Source organism: Barbatula barbatula, assembly GCF_947034865.1.
Source record: "Barbatula barbatula genome assembly, chromosome: 8".
In the NCBI taxonomy this organism is placed as follows: Eukaryota; Metazoa; Chordata; class Actinopteri; order Cypriniformes; family Nemacheilidae; genus Barbatula; species Barbatula barbatula.
The window spans coordinates 4,288,374-4,314,699 of NC_136771.1; the positions used below are offsets into that span (position 1 = coordinate 4,288,374).

Sequence of the window (26,326 nt, forward strand, 5' to 3'; positions counted from 1 at the left end):
TATTTATATTTACCAATAATTGAAAATATATACATTTATTTCTATATGTAAATAAATAATATATATGTAAATATATCTAAAATATGTATACACGTATGCGTTTATAAATACAAAATGAATATGCACAGTACACAGACATATATTATGTAAGCGTCTGGATGCGATTAATCACGATTAATCGTTTGACAGCCCTAGTAGAAGATATATTTAAGTACATACTGTCATTTCTCCACCGAAACACTCTGAGGCCAACTGCGCTGAATCGAACGGTTTCACCTCAGCATCATTAAACAGGTACCTGCAACAGATAGTGGCATCATCACTTGACTGCATCAAATACATCTAAAAGTCAATTTCTTAATAATTAACAACGTAACTTATGCATCCTTGTGTGTATGCAGAAGAGGGTAAATAATCACCATTTGTTATTGCGGTAAGCATGCGGGTTCACTATGTCCCTGATGAAACTGTAATAATGGCCGCCATCCGCCGTTCCCGTGTGCACAGTCACTCCAATAAGGTCATACTCATAGCTCTCAGCTGGCTTCGCGTCGCTGTCGTCACGGAAACCTGACAATTTGCTCATGATTAGTTGAATAAAGTAGACAATGTGACAGGACTGCGACAACACAAAGACTCGATCCCTGGAGTACCTTCTTTCCTGTCGCCCTTGGCCATGAGGAAGTCCTCTGTGTAGAGCGTCATGTCAAGTCTCAGAGGGAACGAAAAGTGTGTGTTGACTTTTTCTTTCATCATGGTGACCATGTTGAACGTGTAACGCATGGTGTTGAAGCTCAAGATCCGGGGAAGCTTTTTAAAACACGCCCTGTGAGAAAAAGAATGAAATGATTGTTGAAAAGCTATGTAAAGGACATTGAGAACTGTTGTGTTAGAAAAGGCCTTTGGGTCAAGGCCCGCCCAAGAGGCCATATGACTGACAGGTAAAGCGACCAGTCACGTTTTGTTGTATGCCGCGCCATGTTTAGAGGCGTTGAAATGTCCCCACAGTAACAGATCGGTGTGCATTCACGAATGTCTCAGAAGTTAACAGCAACAACGTTTTTGAGTTCATGCCGTGAACCTCGCATACTTTTAAGAATTTAGAGTTGAATCGATTGTCATGAATTCTAATTGCAATCGATGTAAACTCAACAGCTTACTACTTCGATCAGACTGCTTTGTGTTGTTTCCAGGCGGACTGTTAAACGCGACACGCATGTCTCCTAGAAATCCTGTGTCCTGAATTCAACCAATCAGAAGACGACTTTGCACATGCTGAAGCCTTTCCAGAAAAGTGTGCCTTATTCATCAGACGTCCAGCCAGCGGTCCGTAGCAGTGTTGTCTGAGGCCCAGGCCAACCACATCCAGAATAAAAGTTTGTGTTTGTGTAATACATTAATTTTGTATGTCAATAAATGTTTATATAAATAATTTTCATTATATATAAATGTAAATATATACATGTATATATTTAGGAAATATTGCATGTGTGCGCACTTGTGTGTGTGTTAATAAATACAAAACAAATATGCACAGACGTACAGTGGGTAAAATAAGTATTGAACATGTCACCATTTTTCTCAGTAAATATATTTCTCAAGGCGCTGTTGAAACCGATCCAATCGATACATACAAAAAAATGATAAGTTCACAAATTAAGTTATGTATAATAAAATGAGACAAATGATAAAGTATTGAACACATGAAGAACGGCAGGTGCAAAGCAATCCTGCCCCTTGTCCATGGAAATGAACATCAGCTGGTTCAGCCCCAACTGATGGCATATAAAAGGGTGGAAAGAACATAATTTCACCATTAACCAACCACGACCAGGTGCTTGTCGTAAGATTTCTGACAAAGGAGTAAACAGAATGGGCCAAAATCACACCTGTGCAATGCAAGCGATTCATTTCTCCATACATCTTGAAGCTGTCACTACCAACAAAGGCTTTTGTACAAAGCATTAAATACATTTCAGTAAGCGTGTCATTCTATTGTATTACACACAACTTCATTTTTGCACTTATTAGTTTTGTTTTCTTGGGATGTTAATGACATCTGGTGAACGTTTCACGTCAACAGCACCTTGAGAAATATATTTACTGAGAAAAAAGCATGTGTTCACTATTTATTTTACCCGCTGTATATTAGGCAATCGCAAATTTTTATTCTGGATGCGATTAATCGTTTAACAGCCGATTGAAGTGTAAAAAAAAAGTACACTAACCCTCTTCTCTCAACAGGTAGTGGTCTAGCTTTTGTTGAAACTAGTAACTTTGTATTAGCACCTATTGTACTATTGTAAGTTGCTTTGGATATTAAAGTGTCTGCTAAATGACTCAATGTGAATGTGCACCTGGGTGAAATGGATGATTTTTAAAAGGACAGAATTTGCACTTTAAATGGGAAATGGATGGTAAAAGCAGCTCAAACAACTAAATTCAAGTAGTACAACAAACGGTTGTTACAGGTGTGAGGCATCCAAAGCAAAGACTCATACCTTTTCTCAGCACGTACTTTCTTTCCACACTGAGAGCAGGTGTACATGTTATCACCCTCCAAAGTGTCTTTAATGGTGACCTCATCCAGAGACTCCTAAAGAGAAAGAGAGTTGAAGGTGTGGAATCAAATCAAATACTAGGGATGTACCGAGCCCAAACATGTAAAGGAGGAAAAATAACTCAAATTGGGGGCACAAAAAACCGGTCCTAAAACAACTATGTTTACCGTTGCATATCTGCAGACACAAGGCAAGAAAACACAACAAACTGAGCAGTTTAGATGTAAAGTTTCATGAATTATACTTGAGTTTCAAGGAGCACTACATCATGACATGTTCACCATTAACTCATACTTTTAAAAAGATTATAGCACTACAGCCAAGACGTAGTTAAAAGTATTTTTTTTCTATGAAGAATGCACGAGTCACACAGACTGCTTTACTGTATAACCGGTGAGTCAGGTGAATCAAAAGCCCAATTACACAATTTTGTGAACAAACATTCATTTTGGATGACACAACATCCAACACAAATTATGGCGCTTCAGGAGCCATTTCTTGGTCTTGCTTCCAGAAGTCAAACGCTAGTATCACCTTCTCTTTTTTTATCATCAACACGAGACTAATATATTTTAAGTCTAGAAATTATTTTAATAAGAATTTATGTCGTTGAATATTTTTTCGCAGGGATTCGAACTCGGATCGCCCGGAGCGCAACAGCGTTATATGTCGGAGCGTGTTACCGCAAGACTATCGGCTCTGACGTCGCTGAATATTTTAACAAATATTGTGTAGTCTGAGCCAGAGATTAGCCATCACTTTAGTCCTCAAAACCAAAATTCTTATATATTTTGTGAAAACTGTTGGTTAAATAAATCGCAATTTCACAAATAAGCCTATTCAGAGAAATGTTTGCTAGAGAAAAAGAGTGTGACAACTAGCCCCGGTACCTTGCACACACACTAAAGCTCAGCAGACAAAAAACTCACATAGATGTTCTTCATATCGGCCACTTGACATCTCACGGTGTAAAACTCCTCGGCTGTCTGACTCACATGATCACAGTCCTGCGAACACACGGACAAAAACAAATCAATCCGCTTCAAATCTGTTTATTAAAGGCTCCTGTCTTTTGATATTAAGCAGGCAGAACATAGTCCTGAGGAGGATGTAAACGTCACAATTTGTGTTTGTAAGGTTATTTCAATCCTTTTCCTTTTAAATAAGCGTGTTTAATACATCCGGTTTTACCAGTGAAACCACGTTGTTGGTGATGACGCCTCCAAACAGTGTTTTGACTGTGTTTTTCTGAAACAAACATACAACCATTAGTCTGGTTTGACTGCTAGATATCACTGATACACAAAGCTGCTCGAGACAGACGGGTGTCGTACCAGGTCCTGAGACATCTCTTCTATCTTGGTGATGAGATCTGTGAAGAACTCTGTCATGTCTTTCTGTTCTCCTGTGTTCAGCGGCTGTTTATCCATGGTGTAGGTCTTACAGAACGGACGAGGGTTGTACGCTTTCCTCTCGCTTTCCTGTGCACACACACATACGCATGAGTTTAGAGTTGTGTGTTAGTGTCAAACATATATTTTTAGAGCGTTTTATTTAGCTTGTTTCACTGAAATACATCGAGGTCTATAAACATAGTTTATATAGGAGCAGGCAGCACGTACCATGAGATAGGTAAACATTTTCTGCAGCTCCAGCAGCGTGGTCTTATGCTTTATATCCTCTGAATACTAAAATCAAACACAGACATACACAAAAACATCACAAATCCTACCAAATCTCAAATCAATTGATGTGAGACACAAAAACACGAGTGCTGTACTGACTTTGGCTGTAAAGACCGCCTGTCTGGCTTCTGGGATCATATAGAGTTGTTGGATGGTAGACGCCAGGTAACAGGTGGCGCCCAGGTTGGTCAGTCCCACAAAGCGACACTCGGCTCTGACATCATCGTGGGGCCAGTAGTCCCACTTATACGGAGCGTGAGATGCTACAAAACAAGCAAGTAGCTCAACCAGACTGAAAAATGGGATGTTTATTAGGTTATCGATTCGTGTATGACGTCCCGTCGCTCACCCTGCATGTGTTGAGACATGACCCAGTTATGTAGCAGCCTGTAGTTCTCCACCGAGCCCTTCACCACCTCCACGAGCAGGTCGTACGCTGCGGCACGGGCCGCCGGACTCTTGCATTTGGGCTGCTGTCGGTCCTTCAGGCTGGGCAAGAGGAAGAGCAGGTCATACGTGTCCCTCAGGAACTCCTGCCCCTCCCGCGAGAACTTAAACGGAGGCTTGTGCTTCAGGACGCTGGTGGCCAGCCGCAGGAGACCCGTGAGACCGTCGTCCTCGATGGCCCCGTCCTGCTGGTCCAAAATCTCACGACTGCGGTGGAAAACATACATCAGTTAGAAGACAAACCTCTCTGGACTAATTTATTCTGATTGGTCAGTCATATCAATGTGCGGGTTTGTTACCTGCGGATGCAGTCGGCGAGATGTCTAGCCAGCGCGTCCAGGTCCAGCAAGGTTGTCTGACTGGCGTCCTTCACGTGGATGTTGTCGATCAGTTTACAGAGCAGCCAGAAGTATTCCTTACATCCCATGTGGAACATCGCCTCCTCTTCAAAGTCCTCCACCTACACCCGAAACACACACATAAATACACATTTCCGTAATGTGTTTGTGTTCTGGCTTTCCTGTGGCTCATATATGTAAATATTCTGGGAAATTCCAGTTACGGATGTGACATTTTTAGTCAAAACTTGAAATATGAAGTCTCAGAGAATGTATTGCTTACCAACATATCGAACCATCGGTTTATATTTTACTAAACTCCTGATTATAGAGTCTAGACATTAAAAGTATCAGTCTACAAGTTTTCACAAGTTCACTTTTGACAACCATCAATCTTTATCTTGTCATTTTAATGGAATTGATCTACTCACTCTAAGAGGTTTAAGGGCTTGAGCGTCTGGTAAGAATTTCAGCAGCGTGGATGCAGCGAGCAGCAGGAAGGATCTGTTGATAGTTTCTCCCCCCTCGAGTCCGGACAAAGAGAGCTTATATAGACCGCTGCACGCCTCCTGACGTACCGCCGTCTACAAACACACAGAACACACTTCATGAGGACGCTACGGAGAGTAGACGGAACCAGCAGAGGTGCTTCACGATACCCACAATCTGAATGTGTCTCGTACCTTTAGCAGAAGAAACGTAACAGTGTCGTACCTCAGGTATGAGAAGCGTGAGTTTCTTTAGCCAGTCGTGTAGATGCTCACTGTCAGCCAGGCTAGACTTCACCAGAGAGCTGCAGTGAGCCCAACTAACCAGCAGCCACATTGAATAATGAGTCACTGCAGAAACACACAAACACACTCATCAATACCCTTACTAAAGATCCAACAGGTTTGTCTTTTCATCAAAAAACCTCACGTAAATACGACCAATGAGATGCTTACCCTCATGTCTGGACCTGTGATCCGATTGGGCCTTGAGAACCCTTTGTGCCAGATTGTCGTACGTGTACGCCATGTTAATAAGCCTCTGGATGAGGTTGGTTCCTTGAACAAGACTTAGAAACACCTGAGAGAAATCACAAAATAAATATATATATATATATATACACACGCAAAAAGAAAAGATTGATATGCTTTTGTCGCATACCTCTGTAAGACGGGGTATGTGCAGGTTCTTCCCATGATCCACGGCGGATTTGCGAGCCTTTCCGGGCCACGCCCTCTTCCTCTGTGTGTCCGTGAGACCGGACCAGGCGAAGACGTCGTGATACGCCAAGTCCAGATCGGCGGGGTCCACAGCAAACTGACTGATCAGCTTCAGCAGACAGGCAAGACAGTCCAACAACCACTACAGAGAAAGAAAAGTTATCCAATATTAAGTGTTTATTCACAATATAAGTGTTTTTTTACTGTAATGGAATTGTTTTATAGTATTTTATGTATTTACAACGTAATTGTACTTTATAATTTAAACATGTGGATTTTATAACATTGACCATTGGTTAAATCTTCTGCCGGAAACACTTACAACAGTCCAGGATTCCTGTTCTTTCGGCTCTAAGATCCCAGAGCTAAAAATCTCCAGCAGAAGCTGAAGACCTCCAGATGACACAAACTAGTAAAGAAACACAGAAGGAATCATTCAGATATCGGTAAGAAGCATCAAGTGACACCTGGTCAGACGGGAGGCGTTTGTACCTTGCAGCTCCACGTGTTCTTGCTGTTCTCTATCTGTTCCTCGCTGGAGTCATCCGAGTCTGGATACAGATCACTGTAACTTCCCTGAAACACACACGCACAAACATTCTGATTTTAACAGGTTTACATTGCGATCGGGATGCTGGATGAAGGTGTGAGTGTATAAGTACCGTGGACTCGCGGTGAATCCTGCGGTTTGGTTTGCCGAGAGCCTCTATTATTTCTAGAGCGTACAGCAGCTTATGGGCACTCTTGATTCTCAGAAGATCCTTCCAGCACAAACCGTCAGATCCCTACAATTCAAAACATAATATTCTTAAGTAAACATAACGGGCCTGTCAAATAAGTATGAATTCTCGATTAATCGTGAACACACATGTATATAAACAAATATGTTCATGAATTCATATACTTAAATATATACAGAAAATATAAATAATTTAAATAAATATTAAAGAAATATGTGCATTATATATGCATATGCTTTTTTGTGTTTTTAAATAAATATACATGCCAAACACACACACATATATGTTCCATAAACACAAACATTTATATTGGAATTGATTAATCGAGATTAAAACATATTTTTAACTTCCTAAAGCTATACCTCTGTTCACTTCCGGGGCGAACATATCTTTTAGGCAGGCATTTATATGACGTTTTATGTGTTTTTTAAGTGGTATGTAACTTGTTTTTTGTTTTTATTGCTTTTACAGTGTCCTTTAGTGCCAAGTAAGGCGCCATTAAATATAATTTATTATTTTTTATAATATTATTAAACGATTTCAAAATATTACAAATTAAGTAAATAGGTAGTTGCTTGTTTGTATTTATATAATATGCGTGTATATTGATATGTATATATAAATACACACACATACATGTGTATATATAACAAATATTTACATGCATTCATTTTTAAATAGATTAAATTTTGTGTGCATGTATATTTAAGAAACTATTAGTATTATACAAGTATTATATATTTATATGTATGTTTGTGTGTGTGTGTATATATATATATATATATATACACACATTAAACACTCATATATATTATATATAACACAAACATTTCTTTTGGAATAAATTAATCGCGATAAATCGATTTGACAGCCCTTTAACATACACTGCATGTAAAATTTTGTATTAAGATGATGTTGATGTCACGTGACTGACCGCTTCATCCGAGATGTTCTGGAAGGCCTGGAGCATGCTGGGACACGTGGGCAGCAGCATGAGTAGCTCCCAAACGCGACGAGATAGGTTCTCAGCATGGAGGTGAAGCTCCTCGCAGCGAACGCTCTGCAAAAGAACAAACACAGTGACTATACGACACATTCCTGGTGGAGAACGCAGGCTCTGTTCTACATCTGAATCGAGTGTGGTATGCTCTGGATCAGGCCGGTTAAGCTGTACCTCAGTGCTGTGCTGGGGTCTGTCCGGACTGGGCGGCTTGAAGCAGGCCAACATCTCCAGCAAGTCAAAGAGCGTGGTAAGATGTGGTTCCTGCAGGAGAAGCAACATGGGGATGTGCTCTTTCTGAGGCGGTGGCAAACACGAAGCCGGCAGCTGAACCCCCTCTCCCTTCCTCTCTCTCCGAGGAGCGCCCAGCGATACGAACACCATCTGATCCAACAAAAAGCATCAACATCTTGAATGTTGTTTTAGGGCCTAATTTTTTCACATTACACTGTGTTGCAAACATGTTATGGTTTGAACTAGAGTCGTTTACAGGTTACCTGCATGTCTTTAAAGCCGAGCTCATGAAGAGTCTTCTCATCGTAGTCGGTGGTCAGCTCGTGTCCAGATGAGATCATGCGCACCGGACCCATCAGCCCACCTGTACGTAAACACACGCAAACGTCAAGAGCTGTTTCGGCTTGACCAATCACAACAGGCGAGCAGACCAATCAGATCAGACCTGGGAAATCCTGTTGACGGCTGGTTTGGCCGAACTCCTGCAGCTGCGCCTGTTGGCTGAGCTGATCCTTCTGAAGGTTCTCGTACCAGTGAGTGACCTCTGCCCTCAGATCAGCCACTTGATCGCTCGGGTACATCTCGATTGTCATCTGCACGCACAACAGACTCATCATCATGGGTGAAGTAAACATAATATCTCATTACAGAAGTTAACGGAGTGCTACAAAGTTCAGAGCAATAACGTGATTTGTAATCGCTTGTGCCGTTGATTTCATTTTCACCTTGTCCGGCAGTCCCGCGGGCTGACAGACAATTCGAAGCGGGAGAGACTGTTTATCGCTGAGCGCTTTCAAATGACTGCTGATGCCCGTCCCCTCGATCTGCCACTGCCTCAAATGATAAGCAAACCTGCGGACACACGTGCACCAGATCTGAGCAGACCGACACTTCCTTTTTTCACAAATCAGTATTTTTGCGTTTCTGGACCTTTACTGATTCGGAGTTAAAGAAACCGACACTGTGTGTGTTCATACCTGCGTCTGAAGGCCTCCAGGTGTGTTTTGAGGAGCAGTAGTCCTCTCTCAATGATAGTGAGGCTGGAGTGAGCGTCTTTCTCCAGGTTAGCAGATGCCATCATCAAACTCTCCATACACTTACTGATAAACTCCTGCTCCTTTTCTAGACCCGTTTTCCCTACACGCACAAAAATAAACAAATCACATGTCTTGACGGAGAGCAATCTGGTTGTATAACTTTAAATGTTTCTTGTCTATCGATACAAAAACAAGTTATGATGTGTTTAGAACCATTGGATTCCCAAACCTTTACTGACAGTTTAACACAATTTTCAACATTTTCTACAAAAAAAATCCCACAGCATGTTTTGACAAAAATAGCAAAGCCATGTCTAAGCAAGTTTTTATGAAACATACATAAGACATTAATGAAGTGTATTTTAATAGAAAATTGTGGAATTTTTTATGGAAAACTACATGTAGCGGTAATGAGTACCAAAAAAGTCAAAAAATACTTGAATAATTCATTCCCACATTAAAATTGTGCTAGAGTTATGTTTATTATGTTTTTGTGTTACCAAATTATGTTTCATAATTAAAATCTTTACTGATGTTTTCAGTTGTTTCGTGAGAATGACCGATTAAGAATAGAGTAAGATGTTTCCTAACCGCTGATGTAATAAGAATTGATATATTGGATGGCAGCTCGGCTGATGTCGGCGGACTGAGCCCTCAATGCGATTCCCCAGAGCTGATCCATACCACACAACTGCAGACACACGGAGAGTAAGAGAACATTCAGTGAGAACAATCAAAAGTCAGATATAACGGTGAAAAGTGTTCATCCAACATTTAGAAAACAAAAAAACGCTGTGAAAGATGGGCTAAATGAATCCAACCTCGCAGTTGGAGCTGCTGTCGTAAGCGCTGGTGGCCAGTCGAGCCAGATTACAAAGATGCTGAAACAAATTGAGTCCCGTCATGCTGATGGTCTCGGGCTTCAGCTGAGGCATCTGAGACAGAGAGAGAGGGAGGGAGGTGATGAGAGATTCATTCTCACGACACACAGCAGAAGAGGTGCAGAAGAGTTCAGACCTTCTCCAGGAACAGATGTTTGTAAGTCTCCATGCCCATGGCGTGCTGGTCTTTACTGCGGACCTGGTTTAAAAACCAGTGCAAGGCGTCGTCGTAACACTCCGAGTCCTCAACTAAACAGTGCCAGAGGATATCCACCTGCTCCAGACTCAACCCTAACACACACACAAAAATAGGGGGTGTAAAGACAAGGATCCAAAACATTCACCAGTTATAGCTTAAGTTGAATTTTCCTTCCATAAAACCGAATGTTGCGACTCACTGAAGTGGTCAGGTGATCCAAGCGTTGAGAACACACAGGTAAGAAACTGAAGACGCACCTGCACCTCTGCACTGTGACTGTACCTGTGACACACACGTAAGACTGATGTCAACACTCGATGCGGACACACGTGCACACACACTTACAGACATTGAACACACTTACAGAGCGAATTTGTGGTGTTGCTCTCTCACTTCCTGGATATAGTGTAACAGATCATCAAAGAAAAGCTTCATCATGTGAAGTTCCTTCTCAGCCCACCTAGAGCACATCATCATCAACAAAACCATCATCATCATCATCATCCTTTCGCAACATCAGTTAATACTGCAGTTCATTTCCCCAACGGCTCTACAGGGCCTAACATTTTCGCTACCATAGTCTGTGATTGTGACATTAAGGATTAAATTTAACAAGATCCCTATGTGGTTTATAAAATCCAACAAAAGGCCTAGAGGCCAAACAATCAGTCCAAAAGAATCCTTTTGATGTCACAGATGTGGGCGGAGTTTACTAACATGGTTATCCAATGAGTGTCGTAGCTGGAGCCAAACTGCTGAAAGGTTCCGAAGAGCTTCGGCAGCAAACGCAGGGACACCACCACCGACCTGAGGACCACACACAAACATGATCAAACTACAGGACCCGAGAGATGGACGAGACACCCAAACCTAGCCCATCTGCCATCCTGTGACTTCACGCGTGACCCCAGTGATGACTCACCGGTGGTTGGCAAGGTTCTCCAGACAGCCCTCGATGAAACGCATGCGGATCTGACGGTCAGTAAACCAGCAGACCAGAGAACACAGCAGCTTTTCGGCTTCGTTGATCAACCCCTCTGATAGGTGGATCTAATTGCCACAGTTATGAACCAGAGACAAATTTACTAATGAAACTATGGCAAACATAAAAACGCATTTAATAACGCTGTCTGCATTTTAAGAGTTTAACATACCGCATTGTCGTCCTGGACCAGGTCCCACAGGAGAGTGTTTCCTTTTTTGCAGACATTGTCCAAGTTGATGTCGGTGACTGAGTGGGTGGAATACTGATGCTTGTGCACCGCTGGACCTGATGAAAACGCACAAAAACGCAATCAACAATATGCAAGAAAAAGTGCCTGTGATGAACTTGCAAGATTCATGGTGATCTTCAAACAAATTGAAACCAAAGAGTTAATTTATAAGAAGTAAAAAAAAGGATGAAACAAAAAAGTTAATTCAAAAAGTTAAAACACAGAAGCTGAAAAAGTAACAAATTAAAGTTGGAAGTTGAAACTAGGAACCTCAAACAAAAACGTTAAACACAGAGCTGACAAATATTGAAGTTGAATAACTTAAAAAGAAGTAAACAAATAGGAAGTAGAAGCTATGAGATAAAAATCTAGAAAGCTGAAACTAGATAGCTGAAAGTTGAAACAAGGAGGTTATGAACAAAGCTAAAAAGAAAGCTGAAAGAACCGCACATTGAAGCGGACAAACGATGAAGTTGGAGAAAATAAGTTGAACCAGTACATTAAAACAGTTGAAATCAAGTCAAAACAAAAATGAAACAAGTTGAAAACCTACCACATAAATGAGGTTGCAAGCAAAGAAGGGCTTAACTGGGCACTCAGTTGTATTAAAATACAACATGTGACAGTTCTAAGGGTAGAAGCCAAAGTCCCAACGGGACATGACGACATCTTAAATATGTTATAAACATGTTGTCTTCTCATGCTTGACATGTCAACTTGTCAAAAAATGGACGTATGGCATAGTATTTCTGTGCTCGATACACAGCGTTCGTACATGTTTCTGAAAGTTTTTTTCTAACATAAAACATTGTTACGTAACAACTTTTCTTAGTCCCTTATTGGACAATTCTCCCAGATAAACACGCGGCACTCACACGTTTCAACCAAGGAAAGTGAGAGGAGTAGCATGCGCACAAGTCAATTTCACTTGTGTGCAGGAGAGAGAGAGAGAGAGAGAGAGAGAACTAAGAACGAAGTTCAGCTGAGTTGTTTGTTCATGGCATTTGGGTGATGAATGTTATATAAACGGTGGATATAACGCTGGATTTGGAGATCGTTTGAAACTGATAGATGGAGCGGCGGTAAGTGAAACTGTCTGTGTTTTGTTGGCAATGTGTGCGCACATGCTTTAGTTCCAAATTACAGATATGATAGCCTTTAAATGTTTACAGCCTGAAACCACCCTAGCAACCAAGTGTGTATTTACCTTGAACCAGGTGTTCGTGGTATATGGAGGCTAGGTTGGGCAGGTGCTGCTGCAGGTGTGAGCTGAGCTCGGCGTGTGAATTGATCTGAACCAGCTCTTCCTCGCACCCAGATTCCTCACCGTCAAAATCTGCCATGTTCTTCTCTGACTTGGCGCTGATCTGGGAACTGCTGCAGCTTACGTCATCTGCGCTCAGCATGTCCTCTACCATATGACTGCAGGGAGAGAGTGACAATGTTGTTTTTGTGAGCACGATGTAAAAAAACACGTATGTCGTATTAGAGAGCCGGTCTCACCCGTCATGGTGGTGGTGATGGTGGTGGTGTTGATGATGCTGGTGATGATGCTGTGGGCTGATGAAACGTCGGCAGTTGAAGAGTTCGTTGCTCATGGCCTCTGTAAGGAAGTCTGACGCCCGAGGCAAACAGGGAGGCTCCTGGGAGACGCCCATCTCCTGCTGTGGCTGCTGAGGATTCTGGGATTGGGAATGTGAAGAAGGATCAGCCTGCTCTCCGGAAGTCCCCTCTAGGCACAGGGACGAAGAGGAGCACGGTTCTAGAATTCGAAGAGAAGAGGACGACGAGGCTACCATGGCAGCACCTACATCTGGGGTAAATGGGATAGACTTGGGTTTGGAAAGTCCGGGACCCGACCCCATGCCTGGCGGAATTCCAGGTCGTTCCGGAGGACCCTGGACCTCTCCGAGTGCTTCTCCAGCTTTGCGTTTGCGTAGCTCTGACGTGGGAGCCTCTCTTGAATCTCGCGTTTCTTTCTGAGGGCTGCCTTCAGAAGCTACGACGGGTCTGTCGTCATCATCATCCTCCTCCTCATCATCGTCTTCATCATCCTCATCATCATCTTCCTCTTCTTCCTCTTCCTCCTCTTTCAGTGCCTCACTGTCAGCCATGTCGTCGGAGTGCAGCTCGCTCCCAGGGCTGCCTGCTGATTGGCTGGCTCTGCTGGATCCGGCCTCGTTACTGGACGCTTCGCTGCGGCCGCTGCTGCTGCCCTCCTCTCCGCTGTTGACCGTCTCGTCCGAGCTGCCCTGTAGGGACTCCTGCAAAACGGCAGATGGCACAACACCACATCAAATAAAAGACATTGCTGACACTTTTCTTTTTACACTTGGCTTTTCTGCTCGGCTTTACCTCAGTGTCTGACAGCCTTTGCTGTCCTCGTGTACCGCTGCTCATGATTGGCTCGTCCATCTCCATGTCACTTCCTCCGCTGTGATGCGTGTCGCTGTTGTCACTGCTCTCTGGGCTTCCAGCAGGAGAACCTGAATCAAAAATGTCATAGAATTATATTTTAACCATTAGTAAAATGCACACCAGGGGCCGGTTGCACCAGCTGGAATACACCCGGTCGTAAAGCTAGTCTGAACGTAAAAAACGTCTTAAGTCCAGTGTGGAATTTATACATGTTGCACCACCAAGGTGCAGCGTGCGTCTGAGACTAAATCTTATGCCTAGTTAGAGGCATAAGTGAAAATTATTGACTTTTATCGGTAGAGATTTTCTTTTTCAAAGAGATTTGTCAGCAAAAAATGGAAGAAACTGCGACCCCTAGACCCAAAAAGAACAATCTTCCTTCTTTCACCAGTCCACAGAATATTGCGCCATTTCTCTTTAGGCCAGTCAATGTGTTCTTTGGCAAATTGTAACCTCTTTAGCACATGTTGTTGTTTTTGGCGACCAGTTGTTTCACATAATGATTTACTCTATTTACACTGCTATTATTTTGAACACGCCCTTTTCAATTAATGATTCAATCACCCAGAATTAGCAGCATTCACATCATGACTCTTGGGTCTGTTGGTTTACTATTACTCTACTACACCTACTAGTCAAATATTTGCCATATAGAACTAACTATAGTGAGATATTTTGAAGAATTTAAGAACACAAACCGTTCTGGGGCACTGTTGACTACCATTTAATTTTTCCTACTATGGTAGTAGATGTCACAGAAGTGAAAATTGCTAACATTCTTCCAAATATCTTTCTTTGTGTTAATCATAAAAAAGATATTTATACAGGTATGAAATGACATTGAGTGAGCAAGGGATGACAACATTTTTCTTTTGCGTGAACTATCCCTTTAAGCTGAGCGTCGCTGCGCCTGGTCGTAGTTTTAGATGGTGCAACGGGTGTAAATATTTATCACAAGTCTGGACGTAGTCAGGTCCGACATTGGGCGTACACCCAACTTTTTTAAAACTAAAGGAGCATTAGCATTTTCAAGCAATGTTACTTTAAATAGGTTTTTAGCATTACGTTTAAATAATCTTTTTGCTCTTTGCGACATCAATAATGTTGAGAATGCAATCACATATGAAACACAAATTCTGATCATTATGAGATTATGAAACAATACGCAACATTAGTGTTGACATCTTCACTACTTACTTGAAGTCCTTACTTCATTTATTCTGTGAATATATCTTAGTGGCAGACAATATTTCTGTAGCTTTATTTGTAAAGCAGTACATTAAGGTCCGGTTTCATAGACAAGGCTTAGCTTAAGCCAGTTAAAGGAGTTAAATAAGGATATTTTAACCAATTAGGGTATTGAATTCGCATTTATTAAAACACCATTGAAAAAAACATTACTAATGTGCCTCTTGAGACAAAACAATGGCAGTTCAATATTTAGAGACATGTCAGAGCAATTTATTTATAGTCAAGACTTTTATTTTAGTCTGGGACAAGTCTTAAACCGGGCATAGAGTACTGAAGTCAAGGGTTTGATGTATGCATCTAAAGTCACTCTGGCTATAATCAGCTAAATGCATAGATGTCAAAATATTTGGGAAAACTGTAAAAAAAAAAAAAAAAACATTTGCACTCACCTTTCTTGTTGCCCATGGGAATGTTGGTGTTTAGCAGGGAGGCGAAGGAGCTTTGTTTGGACAGCTGAGTTTTGGCTGCCAGGGCGTTATTCCACAAGGCCTTGATCAACATGGATGCCAAATACAGCGTCTGCACACGCACGACCAATGAAACACAATATAGTTTAATAACAAAGAAACTTGTCATTTTACTTTAAGAAGTTTTTTATTTGGCCATTAAGTATAATTTGGCTGTTTTGCTTTACGGTTGCTGCGTTTTATGATGAAAACTGTGAATGACAGCGAATCATACCTGTTCTGTGTGCGCACTGGGGTGTAAGCTGGACACCAGACTCAGCACGTGTCGCAGGGGAACCGGGTCCAGATTTTTTATCAGCGAGGGGAAGAGATCATGTATGTAGCGACTGCAGTGCTTCAGCTGAAGAAACAGAGACAAGATAACCACAAAGAAAGAGAGAGAGGGAGAGAGAGAGAGAGAGAGACAATTCAGTGTGGCACTGGACAATGGAGAAAATAAATACAGCCGCGGAAAAAATAAACAGACCATTTTAAAAGTATGTTACATTTTTCTGAATGTACTATTTATAGCAGAGGTCTTCAACGTTTTTCGGGGAAAGCCCCCCTTAGATGAGAGATGTATGGAGACCCTTATCCTAAATGTGTTAACAGAGCTATTTAAAAAGAAATGTATTATTTTCTTTTATTGTCACAGCTATTATGTTAAAACATTACATTAGCACGATTATGCATGTTATTGTTGCAGAAACAAACTTTATTTTTGTATTATTAATATAGATCGTTTGATTATTTTAAGGGATTTGCAGCATCATACATTTTCATTTTACTGCGAGATGGACGTTTCTTCTATTGCTTCTGCCACCTGAATGGATGTTTTTGGATGCTTAGAGAACCTATGAGTAAACCGTGAGTAAGGGTATAAGTATTTAACAGTAATTAGCAGACCCCTTGCAGTTCCACAGAGGACCCCCGGTTGAAGACCCCTGATTTATAGGTATGTGTTTACGCAAAAAGAAAATGTTTGTCTCATTCTGTGAACTACTGAGAATACTTCTCCCAAATTTCGTTAACATTTTGTTTACAGAAAAGTCAAACAGATAAAAATAACAGAAAATATTTGTCTCCGTTTTTTCAGACCTCAAATACTGCGAGGAAAACAAGTTAATATTCACATCTAAGCAATACAACAGTAATATTTGTTCATGTAAAATAAAAAAAGTCTGATACCCAAGATTTTTATTGTTTGTTGTCATGCTGTCAGTCTTTCACATTGCCGTTGGATGACTTAGTGTCACTCCTGAGGTTTGATTTTGTTGAAATTCAAATTGTGACTGGAAGAGCCACAACACATCTATAGAAATGCTGATTAAATGAAATTTAATTCTTAATTTGTGCCACGGCTGTGTATCACATTCACATTATTTCAGTGTCATCCCAAAAATAAAATTCTTCATTTGCATTTCTTAAAAAAGTCATGTGACGGTATAGTAATCTAAACAGATCGGGCGTGAGCATGTGTACCTGAGCGGCCGCCCATATACAGTCCACATGTTGAGTGCTTAACCGGCCCTCTGCGGCCAGGAAGTTCAGGATAACTTGGCACTGTTTAATGATCTACAGAGAAAAACAACACGCACACAACTAATAAATATCTGCTCAGTCAGTACACAGAAATAAATGTTCAACCAAAGAAACTTGATGCTCACAGCATGAGGCAAAACTCACAGCCACAAGGTTGAGATGTAAATCTGTCCTATTAAGTCTAAACAAGCCACATGCTTAGAAACAAGTACAAGAACAAACTTACCTCGATGTGCAAATTTGGTCCAAATATGTGCTCGACAACATTGTTGTTGATAAGCCAATCGGCAAGTTCCTTTGCTATTGACCTGAGAAAACAAGCACTTTGTTGGTTAGATTCAGTCCTCTAAACAAGTATATTATCACTTAGGGGTCCCTCAAAAGGCCCAAAAGCAAGAGAACACACTTACGTCTCAGTGTCAGACACCAGCGACTCGTTGTTACACACGTCGTTGAAGGTGTGCAGCTGATTCTGCAGAAAACATATAACATACATTGAAGACACTGGAGAAACACTGAGAGTAAGTCATCCTGTGTGTGCACGAGTGTCTCGAACCGTGATCTGGCTGAGACCGGCGAGTCTCATGGTGAGCGTCGGACTCATGAAGTATTTGAAGGCCAGATCCAAACTCTCCCTGTCGAAACACAGCGCGCTGTCCAACGGTTCCTTCACCGTGCTCCACATCAGATCGGCCATGTTCCTCGCAGCGCTCTGACGCAACTCCTGATCCGACAACTTACACAGATATCTACAGAGAGAGAGAGAGAGAGAGAGAGAGAGAGAAAGAATAATGTCAATCTTACTTTCTCCTTACTGGGTTTTGTTTCACCTGACCGAAATCCTGCGTGATGTGACTCATATATAGAGTCACAGCTGGAGCGTTCGGCCAGGTCTGAAACACACACATTAAAAACACCAGATGACTAACAATAATATGTTGGAATGTTTGCCATCCAATGTTTACTTCTGAAGGTTTACAGGTGTAAGAAAGACGTCAATACACCCAAAGATAGCCCCTTAAAAATAACCATTGTTTTGTGGAACACGAAAGAAGATATTTTGAGAAATGTGGTTGTGTGTTCGTTCAACAAGAATTGTAGGTTATCATCGCTTTACAAAATATCTTCGTTTGTGTTCTGCAGTAGAAAGAACGTCATACAGGTTTGGAATGACATGACGATGAATAAATTATGAAAATGATCAAAAAGAGCTAAAGGAAAATACTTCATGGTGCTGTCTGTATACATAAAAGCACACTGCTGGCTGCTCAAATCCTGTCTGGCTTGAGTCACGTGACCCGTGTTCTCAGCACTCCCCCTCTGGCCGTCTTGCTTCCCCCCAAGGTCATGTGAGGAGAGCCGTGGTCTTTGTTGCTATGGTGAGGGATGCTCTACCTAGCAACTCAGCGCTGAGAAGATTTCTGAGAGCAGCTCATTTATGTACTGACCGTCGTTGGTTTACTAATCTCAGTGGGGCAGTCAGACGATAGATTCGACTGAACAGACCGATAAGACGTGGTTTAAAATTGTCATGAATGAACAGGGTTGAAATGCTAGGACAAAGATCACTGCTTCGATCTCACACAGCTGATATCTGATCAAGGACGATGATGCATTCTTTTCTGTGCTCATCATAAATATATGCTCGGACTTCATCCATCAGAATTTACCATAGTAAAAAAGGAAAACACTTCAGGACACCTAAGACGAGTAAAATGTGTGTGTTATGTTACCTGATAACATAAGTGCGAAAAGGGATGATGTGCTGCATCACAGCGGGAATGTGCAACCATATTCTGATCTGTAACGAAACACAAAAACACATTTACTTGAGTGTCTCGATATGTGCCACGGGTCTAACATGGACATGGTGAACTCTGATTGGCTGGCGTAGATGTTATTGCTGCTGTGACTCACGTTAGAGACGATGGTGATGAAGGCATGTGCGATGGGGAACGGGAGAGTATCGGGAGCACCAAACTCGAAACAGTCTTTCATCAGAGAGAGGCCATGCTTTCCACAAAACATACACACATATCGCAGCAGGTGCAGAGGGACCTCCACATCCTGAAACACACACAGCGTAACATTTCCATAACAAAATACATCCAAAGGACATGTTCTCTTGATGTCAAATGCATGGTCGCATAACAGAGTTTCATGAACAGACGAGATGAAGTGTCTTCTGCTACTCATTTTGTTTACCAACGAGTTTAAACCATTATATAATGTTGTGTCAAAACTGTCGACAAGTCGGTTGATGGACCAACAGAACTTTTTCTTATGATGTTTTCTGGACTTTTAGATATTGCGTCACAACATGCAGCCAATTATTCATCATGGGCGATGGCAAAATATAGCTTATATTTGATCTACAGAATGATATAAGTGTATTTAAATTAATTTAATACCAAACATGTATTGCAGAGTCTAAGCTAGTCGAGCACTGCGTAAACATAAAGAACGTCTATACTCTATATAAACTACATCTGAACTGAATAATACAGTTAATCGCCATGAATTTGAGAGAGAAAGAAAGAAAGAGTTCTTACATTCATATCACAGAAAGAGCCGAGGATATTGCTCTCTTGTGCGGAGATATCCTGGAGACAAAATAAATCAACGCATATTAAAAACAGTGACCCAAATACAACCGCACAACCAGCAGTGACAACTACATGAGAAAATACTGAAATAATTGAAAAATAATGAAGCCTTAAGGCCTCATAACGTTACACTCTCTTTGTCTATTTTGGGGTGTACATTTACTTTTATAGAGATGAAAGTTAGATTTTTAAAGTAAAACATAAAAACTTTGAAGAATGCACCATGGATAATGATGCATGCATAATAGGGCTGTTCAACGATTAATAGCATCCAGAATAAAAGTTTGTGTAAACATATGTCTGTGCACTGTGCATAAAAATACTTACACATACATGTTTAAAATTAGGGAAAATATTAAAATGAATAGAAATATTTACTAAATATATGCATGTATGTGATCATTAATATATTATGTAAACAAAAACATTAATTCTAGATGCGATTAAACATTGGACAGCCTTAATGCATATTTACTGAATATACGTCTACACACGGCATGAGTTGGCGAGATTTAAATTTCATGTTTTTTTAAAGATTGGGTATCATGCTATGTCATGCATTCTGACTTCTTTCCACTGTTAAATGTGCTGGCTTCTAAAGCTTAGCATGGTCAACGTGTTAAAACGACAACCTTGCTGACGTAGTATTTCTGTGTTGATACACTCCACCAGCACTCCAACTTGTTTCAGAAAGTTTTTGATAAAAGCGTCTGCTAAAATGACTAAATGATAAAAAATGACTAAATGTGATAAATCTGGAGCTTGTGTTTTTTCCAGAAATAATCGTGCAGCTGTATCTCTCTTTTATAAATTTGATCAAACTAAATACTCTTCGAGATACGACCTATGCAATACTACTCTATAGGCACTCAAGATTAATATGAGATTGGCAAAAACTGCCTGTGATACACGATCCCTTGTTTATTGCAACAATCCCTGTGAAGTCTGTACAACATTACCCACAATTCATGTCAAGTATGTACTATATTACCATCCCTGCAAAGTCTGTAGTATATTGTCTACAATCCTGAAGAAAGACCCCAAGTATGTAGACTTTTACTACATTCAAGGAAAATTCCTACTTACAAATTCGGAAGTTAGAATAACTGTATAATGTACAAAAGAATGCTTAGTCTCAATAAAATAGACTCGCTGACCAACATTTTCACTACTAATGCAACAAAACATTCCCACACAACCAGAGAAAATATTTGTTTTGTCATACAAGCTTGTCGATTCATAAAGAGACGAAAATGAATGCATGCAATGATCTACTAAATAAGATATTTCCCGTCATGGTTTTCCAAAGTTTTGTGTGTTTTACCTCTATAGTGGGGTGTGTGTTGTGTTTGTAGGCCGTGTACAGGGGGAACTGAATCTGAAAGATCTTGGCAGCACACAGCAGCAGTTTCTCCTGGTCTTCCGTGCTCCAGGACAGAAAAAGGTCCATGCTGCTCTCGTTCCCACTCTCGTCCGATGTGGGCTCACCAAGCCTGGGTAGGGGGTCTGGTTTCACTCCCTGCTTTTGGTTCTGTTCTCCCTCCTCCGTTCCACCGTCCTCCTCAGCGGAGTCCCTTTCCACATTCAAAGGCTCGTCCTCGCCAGGCGACGGCTGTGGTTGGGCGGTGCTCCATACGGACCCTGCTCCTTCAGTCTTACTGTTGCCATGGCCACTACGTAGACGGTCCCTAAGGTTAGTCACTTGGGCAATAACCAGGTGGATGAGGGCATAGACGAGCTGGTTGAATACCTCGAGGTGTTTGTATTCTTTGAAACAGCACAGACATTGCCTGCAAGTAAACACACAGAGAATCAATGGGCGGGCTTATCGGATTGAAGCATGCACATGTGAAGAGTTGCTGAGGGGTCAGCCTACACATAAACCATGTCATAATGCATTAACAAATGAATGTCAGAGAACAGCAAAGTCTAAAAGAACTGTGAAAAGACAAAAAAACATGGCAGAATGGAGTGGACAGCATTTGAATGAATGCATGGATGCATGAGCAAAATGGAAACTTGCTTGCACCCATGCATGGGTGTACGAATGGAGGGAAGCATGGGTTAAAAGATACAGGTGCATGGGTTAATACGTGCCTAGAGAGATGCATGGGTTAATACGTGCCTGGAGGGATGCATGGGTTAATACGTGCCTGGAGGGATGCATGGGTTAATACGTGCCTGGAGGGATGCATGGGTTAATACGTGCCTGGAGGGATGCATGGGTTAATACGTGCCTGGTGGGATGCATGGGTTAATACGTGCCTGGAGGGATGCATGGGTTAATACGTGCCTGGAGGGATGCATGGGTTAATACGTGCCTGGAGGGATGCATGGATTAATAGATGCATGGGTGGATGCATGGGTTAAGAGATGCATGGTTAAGAGATGCATGGTTTAATACATGCCTGGAAGGATGCATGGGTAATGAGATGCATGGATGGATGGATGCATGGGTTAAGAGATGCATGGATGGATGGATGCATGGGTTAAGAGATGCATGGATGGATGGATGCATGGGTTAAGAGATGCATGGATGGATGGATGCATGGGTTAAGAGATGCATGGGTTAAGAGATGCATGGATGGATGGATGCATGGGTTAAGAGATGCATGGATGGATGGATGCATGGGTTAAGAGATGCATGGATGGATGGATGCATGGGTTAAGAGATGCATGGGTTAAGAGATGCATGGATGGATGGATGCATGGGTTAAGAGATGCATGGATGGATGGATGCATGGGTTAAGAGATGCATGGATGGATGGATGGATGCATGGGTTAAGAGATGCATGGATGGATGGATGCATGGGTTAAGAGATGCATGGATGGATGGATGCATGGGTTAAGAGATGTATTGGTTAAGAGATGCATGGGGGGGTGATTGGGTTAAAAGATGAAAGGAGGGATGCATGTGTGGAATGACTTTTAAAAAAACGAACAAACGAATGAATGAAGAGAGTAAATAAATATCAAATCAAATGACCTCTGAGTCCATGTGCTGATGTAGGTGAATACTCTTAAAGCATGTTCTTTCTTCAGCTGCAGGCCATCTGAGCTGTCTGAATCCGAGACTGAGAAAGGGAGAGAAAGAGAGAGAGACTGTTAATAAACCTACTAAAAGAGAGGGAGGTCAGTATGCCTTTTTAAAGAACCAGAGTTGAGAGACTGAGATCACGCTGTACACTAACTGTTAGACATCTGAAACACACACTAAACAACAAAACAGTTTATTATTATGCAGAAGAGTGAAATTATGTGAAGAACATGTGACTGACGGCTTGACTGAGCAAAGCAAAACACAGTGTGTTGCTATGCAGTTGCTATGGAGTTTAGAGTGTCTACAGATTGCACACTATAGAGAATACTGAGCTGAAACTTGACTTTGTAACCATTGCATCGCAAATCGAAATTTTCACCATTTCACAAAATCGTAAACCTGCCTGGATGTGGGGCTGAGAGGGGCAACTTAGAGGAGCCACTGGGTCACCCCCCTGTGCATTGCCCTGGTCTCCACCCCAATGTGAGTCTGCAGGATATTTTTGCTAGTTTTATCATTGATCAGGTGAAAATCATGAGCCCTAATCCAAAACAGCACAAAACTAGGATGCATTAAAGCATTTTTGACGTCTGGGCTCATGGCCAGTAATAGCAAATACCTAGCATAAAAGCTATAGTTCTCTGTAAAATGAAAATTATCCGAAAATCTCATGCCATCCTAAATGTATATGACTTAATTTCTTTAGCTAAATACCAACTTTTTACACGTATAGGTTTTTACACATCACTTAATTCCCATATAGGTCCCAAAATGTGTATGCACATGCATAAATCCTTAAAGCAACACTGTGTATTTTTTCAACCTTAAAATAATGTCTAAAAATTATTTCAGTAGTTTCACAGGGAATTATACTGTCGCTGCTACCTGAGCAGCCTCCAAGAGGCTACAAGCACACTGTAAGTAGGGATGCTCCGATCCGATATTCGTATCGGGTATCGGCGTCGATACGTAATAAAATTCTAGATCGGGTATCGGTGCAATTTGTCACCGATACCCGATCTGACATAAAATTTGTGCTAGACGATGTAAAAGTTCATGGAGACACCGGCGCTTAAACTCTCTCGTGGGCGGCTGCGCATTGCGCAACGTGCGACATCATACGCTAGCAACGTGTGACATCATACGCTAGCAACGTGCGACATCATACGCTAGCAACGTGCTCTGTACGTAGTGCACGTGAACAAGTGAACATATAGCAGCGAACAGCATGGAGCGAGCCAAAATATCTGTCATTTGGAGTTATTTTACAACAGCTACGCCAATAAGTTCCACCGCTTTCATTGTTATGGATGGGCAACCGCTGTCCGTCGTTGCGAATAATGGCTTCAGACTCCTTATAAACCACCTGGAGCCGCAGTATGACACGCCGAAGCGTAAATATTTAACTCTACCTTGAACTGTACCGAAAAGTCAAAAAGCAAACACATATCCGAAAAAATTAAAGATGTCAATGCGGTGAGTTTTACAACAGATATCTGCAGCTGCGACGTGTCCCCCGTGTCGCTTTTAAGTTTAACCGCACACTGGTTGGATGAGAATTTTGTGCCACAAAATGCCACGTTAAATGCAACAAACATGTGCAGTTTTACTCAGCTAGGGAAGCTAGTGTTTTATTCATCTGTTTCTGTGTTGGATGTTAAATTTTATTTTCACTAAACTTTAGTTTAGTTAAGTGGACTTTGCTTTAGTGACTAAAGCATTAAAAAGATCTGATTCATGTTATTTTAAATATATCTGAAGCAGTAAAGCTATTACTTTTTTGCTCAATTTCAGCAGCTTTTTTTTGCGAATTGATTTTTTTATTATTTTTGCACTTTCTTAAAAATTATTAAGAGATTTTGTTTCCATTTATTTATACCCGTTTATCAAGCTAGTGAAGCTGTTGTTATATTCAGCTGCTTAATTTGCACTTTAATTTTGAATGTCTTTTGTCCAAAGATAGTGAACACTTTTGTTTCATTTTTCATTTGTTTTGCACCGGTGCTGGTTTAATAAACTATTTACTAAATTTGTGAATCATTAGTTTGTTATTTTGTTTTACGGGGTCAGGAAATTTATGTTAAGTCGAGCCTGATGTCTTGCACAGCAATGCACATAGTTTATTAAGTAATTGTGCACTTTAAAATTTTTACCTTAGTATCGGATCGGTACTCGGTATCGGCCGATACTGAATCTCAGGTATCGGAATCGGTATCGGAAGCAAAAAAGGTGGATCGGAGCATCCCTAACTGTAAGTTCTGTCTTCGGATCAGTATGCCCATCCCCTGCCTGCGGAAGAGTGGGATATGGCAACCAAACGACATTTCTGGGCGGTTCCATTAGCTTAGTAAACAAATTCACGTTTATTGCGCTGCCCATGGGGAAGCTTATACAGCAAAAATTTGTACAGCACTGGTAACAGACAATTGCGCTTATCAACACATGGGGGAGCCGCGATCAAAAGTTCTATAGTGTTGCTTTAAAGCAAGTCACGATGTACAGGTGCTACGGTAGCATCGCAAAAAAGCTTAAGCTTCAAAATACCTGCGATACTTCTCCAAAATACAAGTGGTAGGGGAAATGGAGGCGGGATGTTTGAGGAAAATATGCGCTATAAATGTGTTTGACCTCCTGCGGGCCAATTGGTCTGCGCATGAAGTTCAAAAAGCCTAACTGTGAGCAGAGGGTGTTAGTCAATGCATTGAAGAAAACAGTGACCGTGGATGATACGAAACGAGGTTGCTTGTCAGATTTTTTTTAATAAGCACCAAAACCCTGCGACTTGTGACTTTTTAACGCGACTTGACAGAAAAAGAAGCCCGAAGTTGCGTATAAGCGGACATGGCAACTATGCTGTAAACGTTCGCTTCTGTCTTCCTAGTGCTGAGCGGTATGACCATAAATGTACATAACTGTATTTTTCAGATTTATACTGTTTTCCGGTACATGACGGTTTCTTTACCACATTTAATACTGCTTGAGAGAGCAAATCCTGCAGTTGACTGATTCAAAATGCCCTTTTATACGGTCATATGGTGAGTGAATATTGTAGAAAAATGCCACACTAGTGTTATATAGGTTAGCAAATTAATGTAGTGTACATTAAAATACAGTTTACTACAGTAAACACAAAATATTGAATTTTAATCATTTGAGTTTTAAATTTGATAGTTTGCAATGAACATGGCACAGCAACCGTGCTACTTCTTGGTATGGTATTGAAAAATATATTAATGGTATTGTAACGACGCCACTAGATGAAAAAATGGGGATCGGAGCCAAAACAAGCACAAAACCAAAACATGTGACTACTTGTCAAATGATGTTTCAGCAAAACACGCACAAAATCAATGTCACAAGATGTAGCATTCGGAGGGGTTTGTTTAGGTAAATAAGCTCAAAATATTGGATTTGAGAACGGTCCGTGACATCGATTTTATTATAAATAAACTGTTCAACCGGAGAAAGTCTATAGATCT

The 26,326-nt window shown here is 41.2% G+C and overlaps 1 protein-coding gene across 2 annotated transcripts in view; it reads right to left on the minus strand.

Moving 5' to 3' along the window:
- The window catches only part of usp34 (ubiquitin specific peptidase 34), a 46,792-nt gene that overhangs the window by 14,607 nt on the left and 5,859 nt on the right, over window positions 1-26,326 (minus strand). For both annotated transcript variants that reach the window (XM_079463236.1, XM_079463235.1), the window contains exons 2-47: window positions 22,794-22,881; window positions 21,132-21,597; window positions 19,754-19,804; window positions 19,119-19,268; window positions 18,935-19,002; window positions 17,758-17,950; window positions 17,612-17,673; window positions 17,428-17,509; window positions 17,142-17,234; window positions 15,895-16,020; window positions 15,603-15,732; window positions 13,900-14,030; window positions 13,048-13,808; window positions 12,752-12,966; window positions 11,485-11,600; window positions 11,253-11,380; window positions 11,048-11,137; window positions 10,695-10,790; window positions 10,530-10,612; window positions 10,268-10,422; window positions 10,072-10,185; window positions 9,842-9,941; window positions 9,191-9,350; window positions 8,939-9,065; window positions 8,659-8,806; window positions 8,477-8,577; window positions 8,154-8,363; window positions 7,914-8,039; window positions 6,902-7,024; window positions 6,732-6,815; window positions 6,562-6,648; window positions 6,181-6,381; window positions 5,976-6,099; window positions 5,746-5,870; window positions 5,463-5,615; window positions 4,993-5,153; window positions 4,596-4,900; window positions 4,346-4,509; window positions 4,184-4,249; window positions 3,896-4,042; window positions 3,753-3,809; window positions 3,491-3,568; window positions 2,502-2,596; window positions 654-826; window positions 420-570; window positions 220-298 (exon numbers count right to left, since the gene is read on the minus strand). In XM_079463236.1, the coding sequence (XP_079319362.1) occupies window positions 220-298; window positions 420-570; window positions 654-826; window positions 2,502-2,596; window positions 3,491-3,568; window positions 3,753-3,809; window positions 3,896-4,042; window positions 4,184-4,249; window positions 4,346-4,509; window positions 4,596-4,900; window positions 4,993-5,153; window positions 5,463-5,615; window positions 5,746-5,870; window positions 5,976-6,099; window positions 6,181-6,381; window positions 6,562-6,648; window positions 6,732-6,815; window positions 6,902-7,024; window positions 7,914-8,039; window positions 8,154-8,363; window positions 8,477-8,577; window positions 8,659-8,806; window positions 8,939-9,065; window positions 9,191-9,350; window positions 9,842-9,941; window positions 10,072-10,185; window positions 10,268-10,422; window positions 10,530-10,612; window positions 10,695-10,790; window positions 11,048-11,137; window positions 11,253-11,380; window positions 11,485-11,600; window positions 12,752-12,966; window positions 13,048-13,808; window positions 13,900-14,030; window positions 15,603-15,732; window positions 15,895-16,020; window positions 17,142-17,234; window positions 17,428-17,509; window positions 17,612-17,673; window positions 17,758-17,950; window positions 18,935-19,002; window positions 19,119-19,268; window positions 19,754-19,804; window positions 21,132-21,597; window positions 22,794-22,881 (6,743 nt within the window). The remainder of the gene's footprint in view (window positions 1-219; window positions 299-419; window positions 571-653; window positions 827-2,501; window positions 2,597-3,490; window positions 3,569-3,752; window positions 3,810-3,895; window positions 4,043-4,183; window positions 4,250-4,345; window positions 4,510-4,595; window positions 4,901-4,992; window positions 5,154-5,462; window positions 5,616-5,745; window positions 5,871-5,975; window positions 6,100-6,180; window positions 6,382-6,561; window positions 6,649-6,731; window positions 6,816-6,901; window positions 7,025-7,913; window positions 8,040-8,153; window positions 8,364-8,476; window positions 8,578-8,658; window positions 8,807-8,938; window positions 9,066-9,190; window positions 9,351-9,841; window positions 9,942-10,071; window positions 10,186-10,267; window positions 10,423-10,529; window positions 10,613-10,694; window positions 10,791-11,047; window positions 11,138-11,252; window positions 11,381-11,484; window positions 11,601-12,751; window positions 12,967-13,047; window positions 13,809-13,899; window positions 14,031-15,602; window positions 15,733-15,894; window positions 16,021-17,141; window positions 17,235-17,427; window positions 17,510-17,611; window positions 17,674-17,757; window positions 17,951-18,934; window positions 19,003-19,118; window positions 19,269-19,753; window positions 19,805-21,131; window positions 21,598-22,793; window positions 22,882-26,326) is intronic.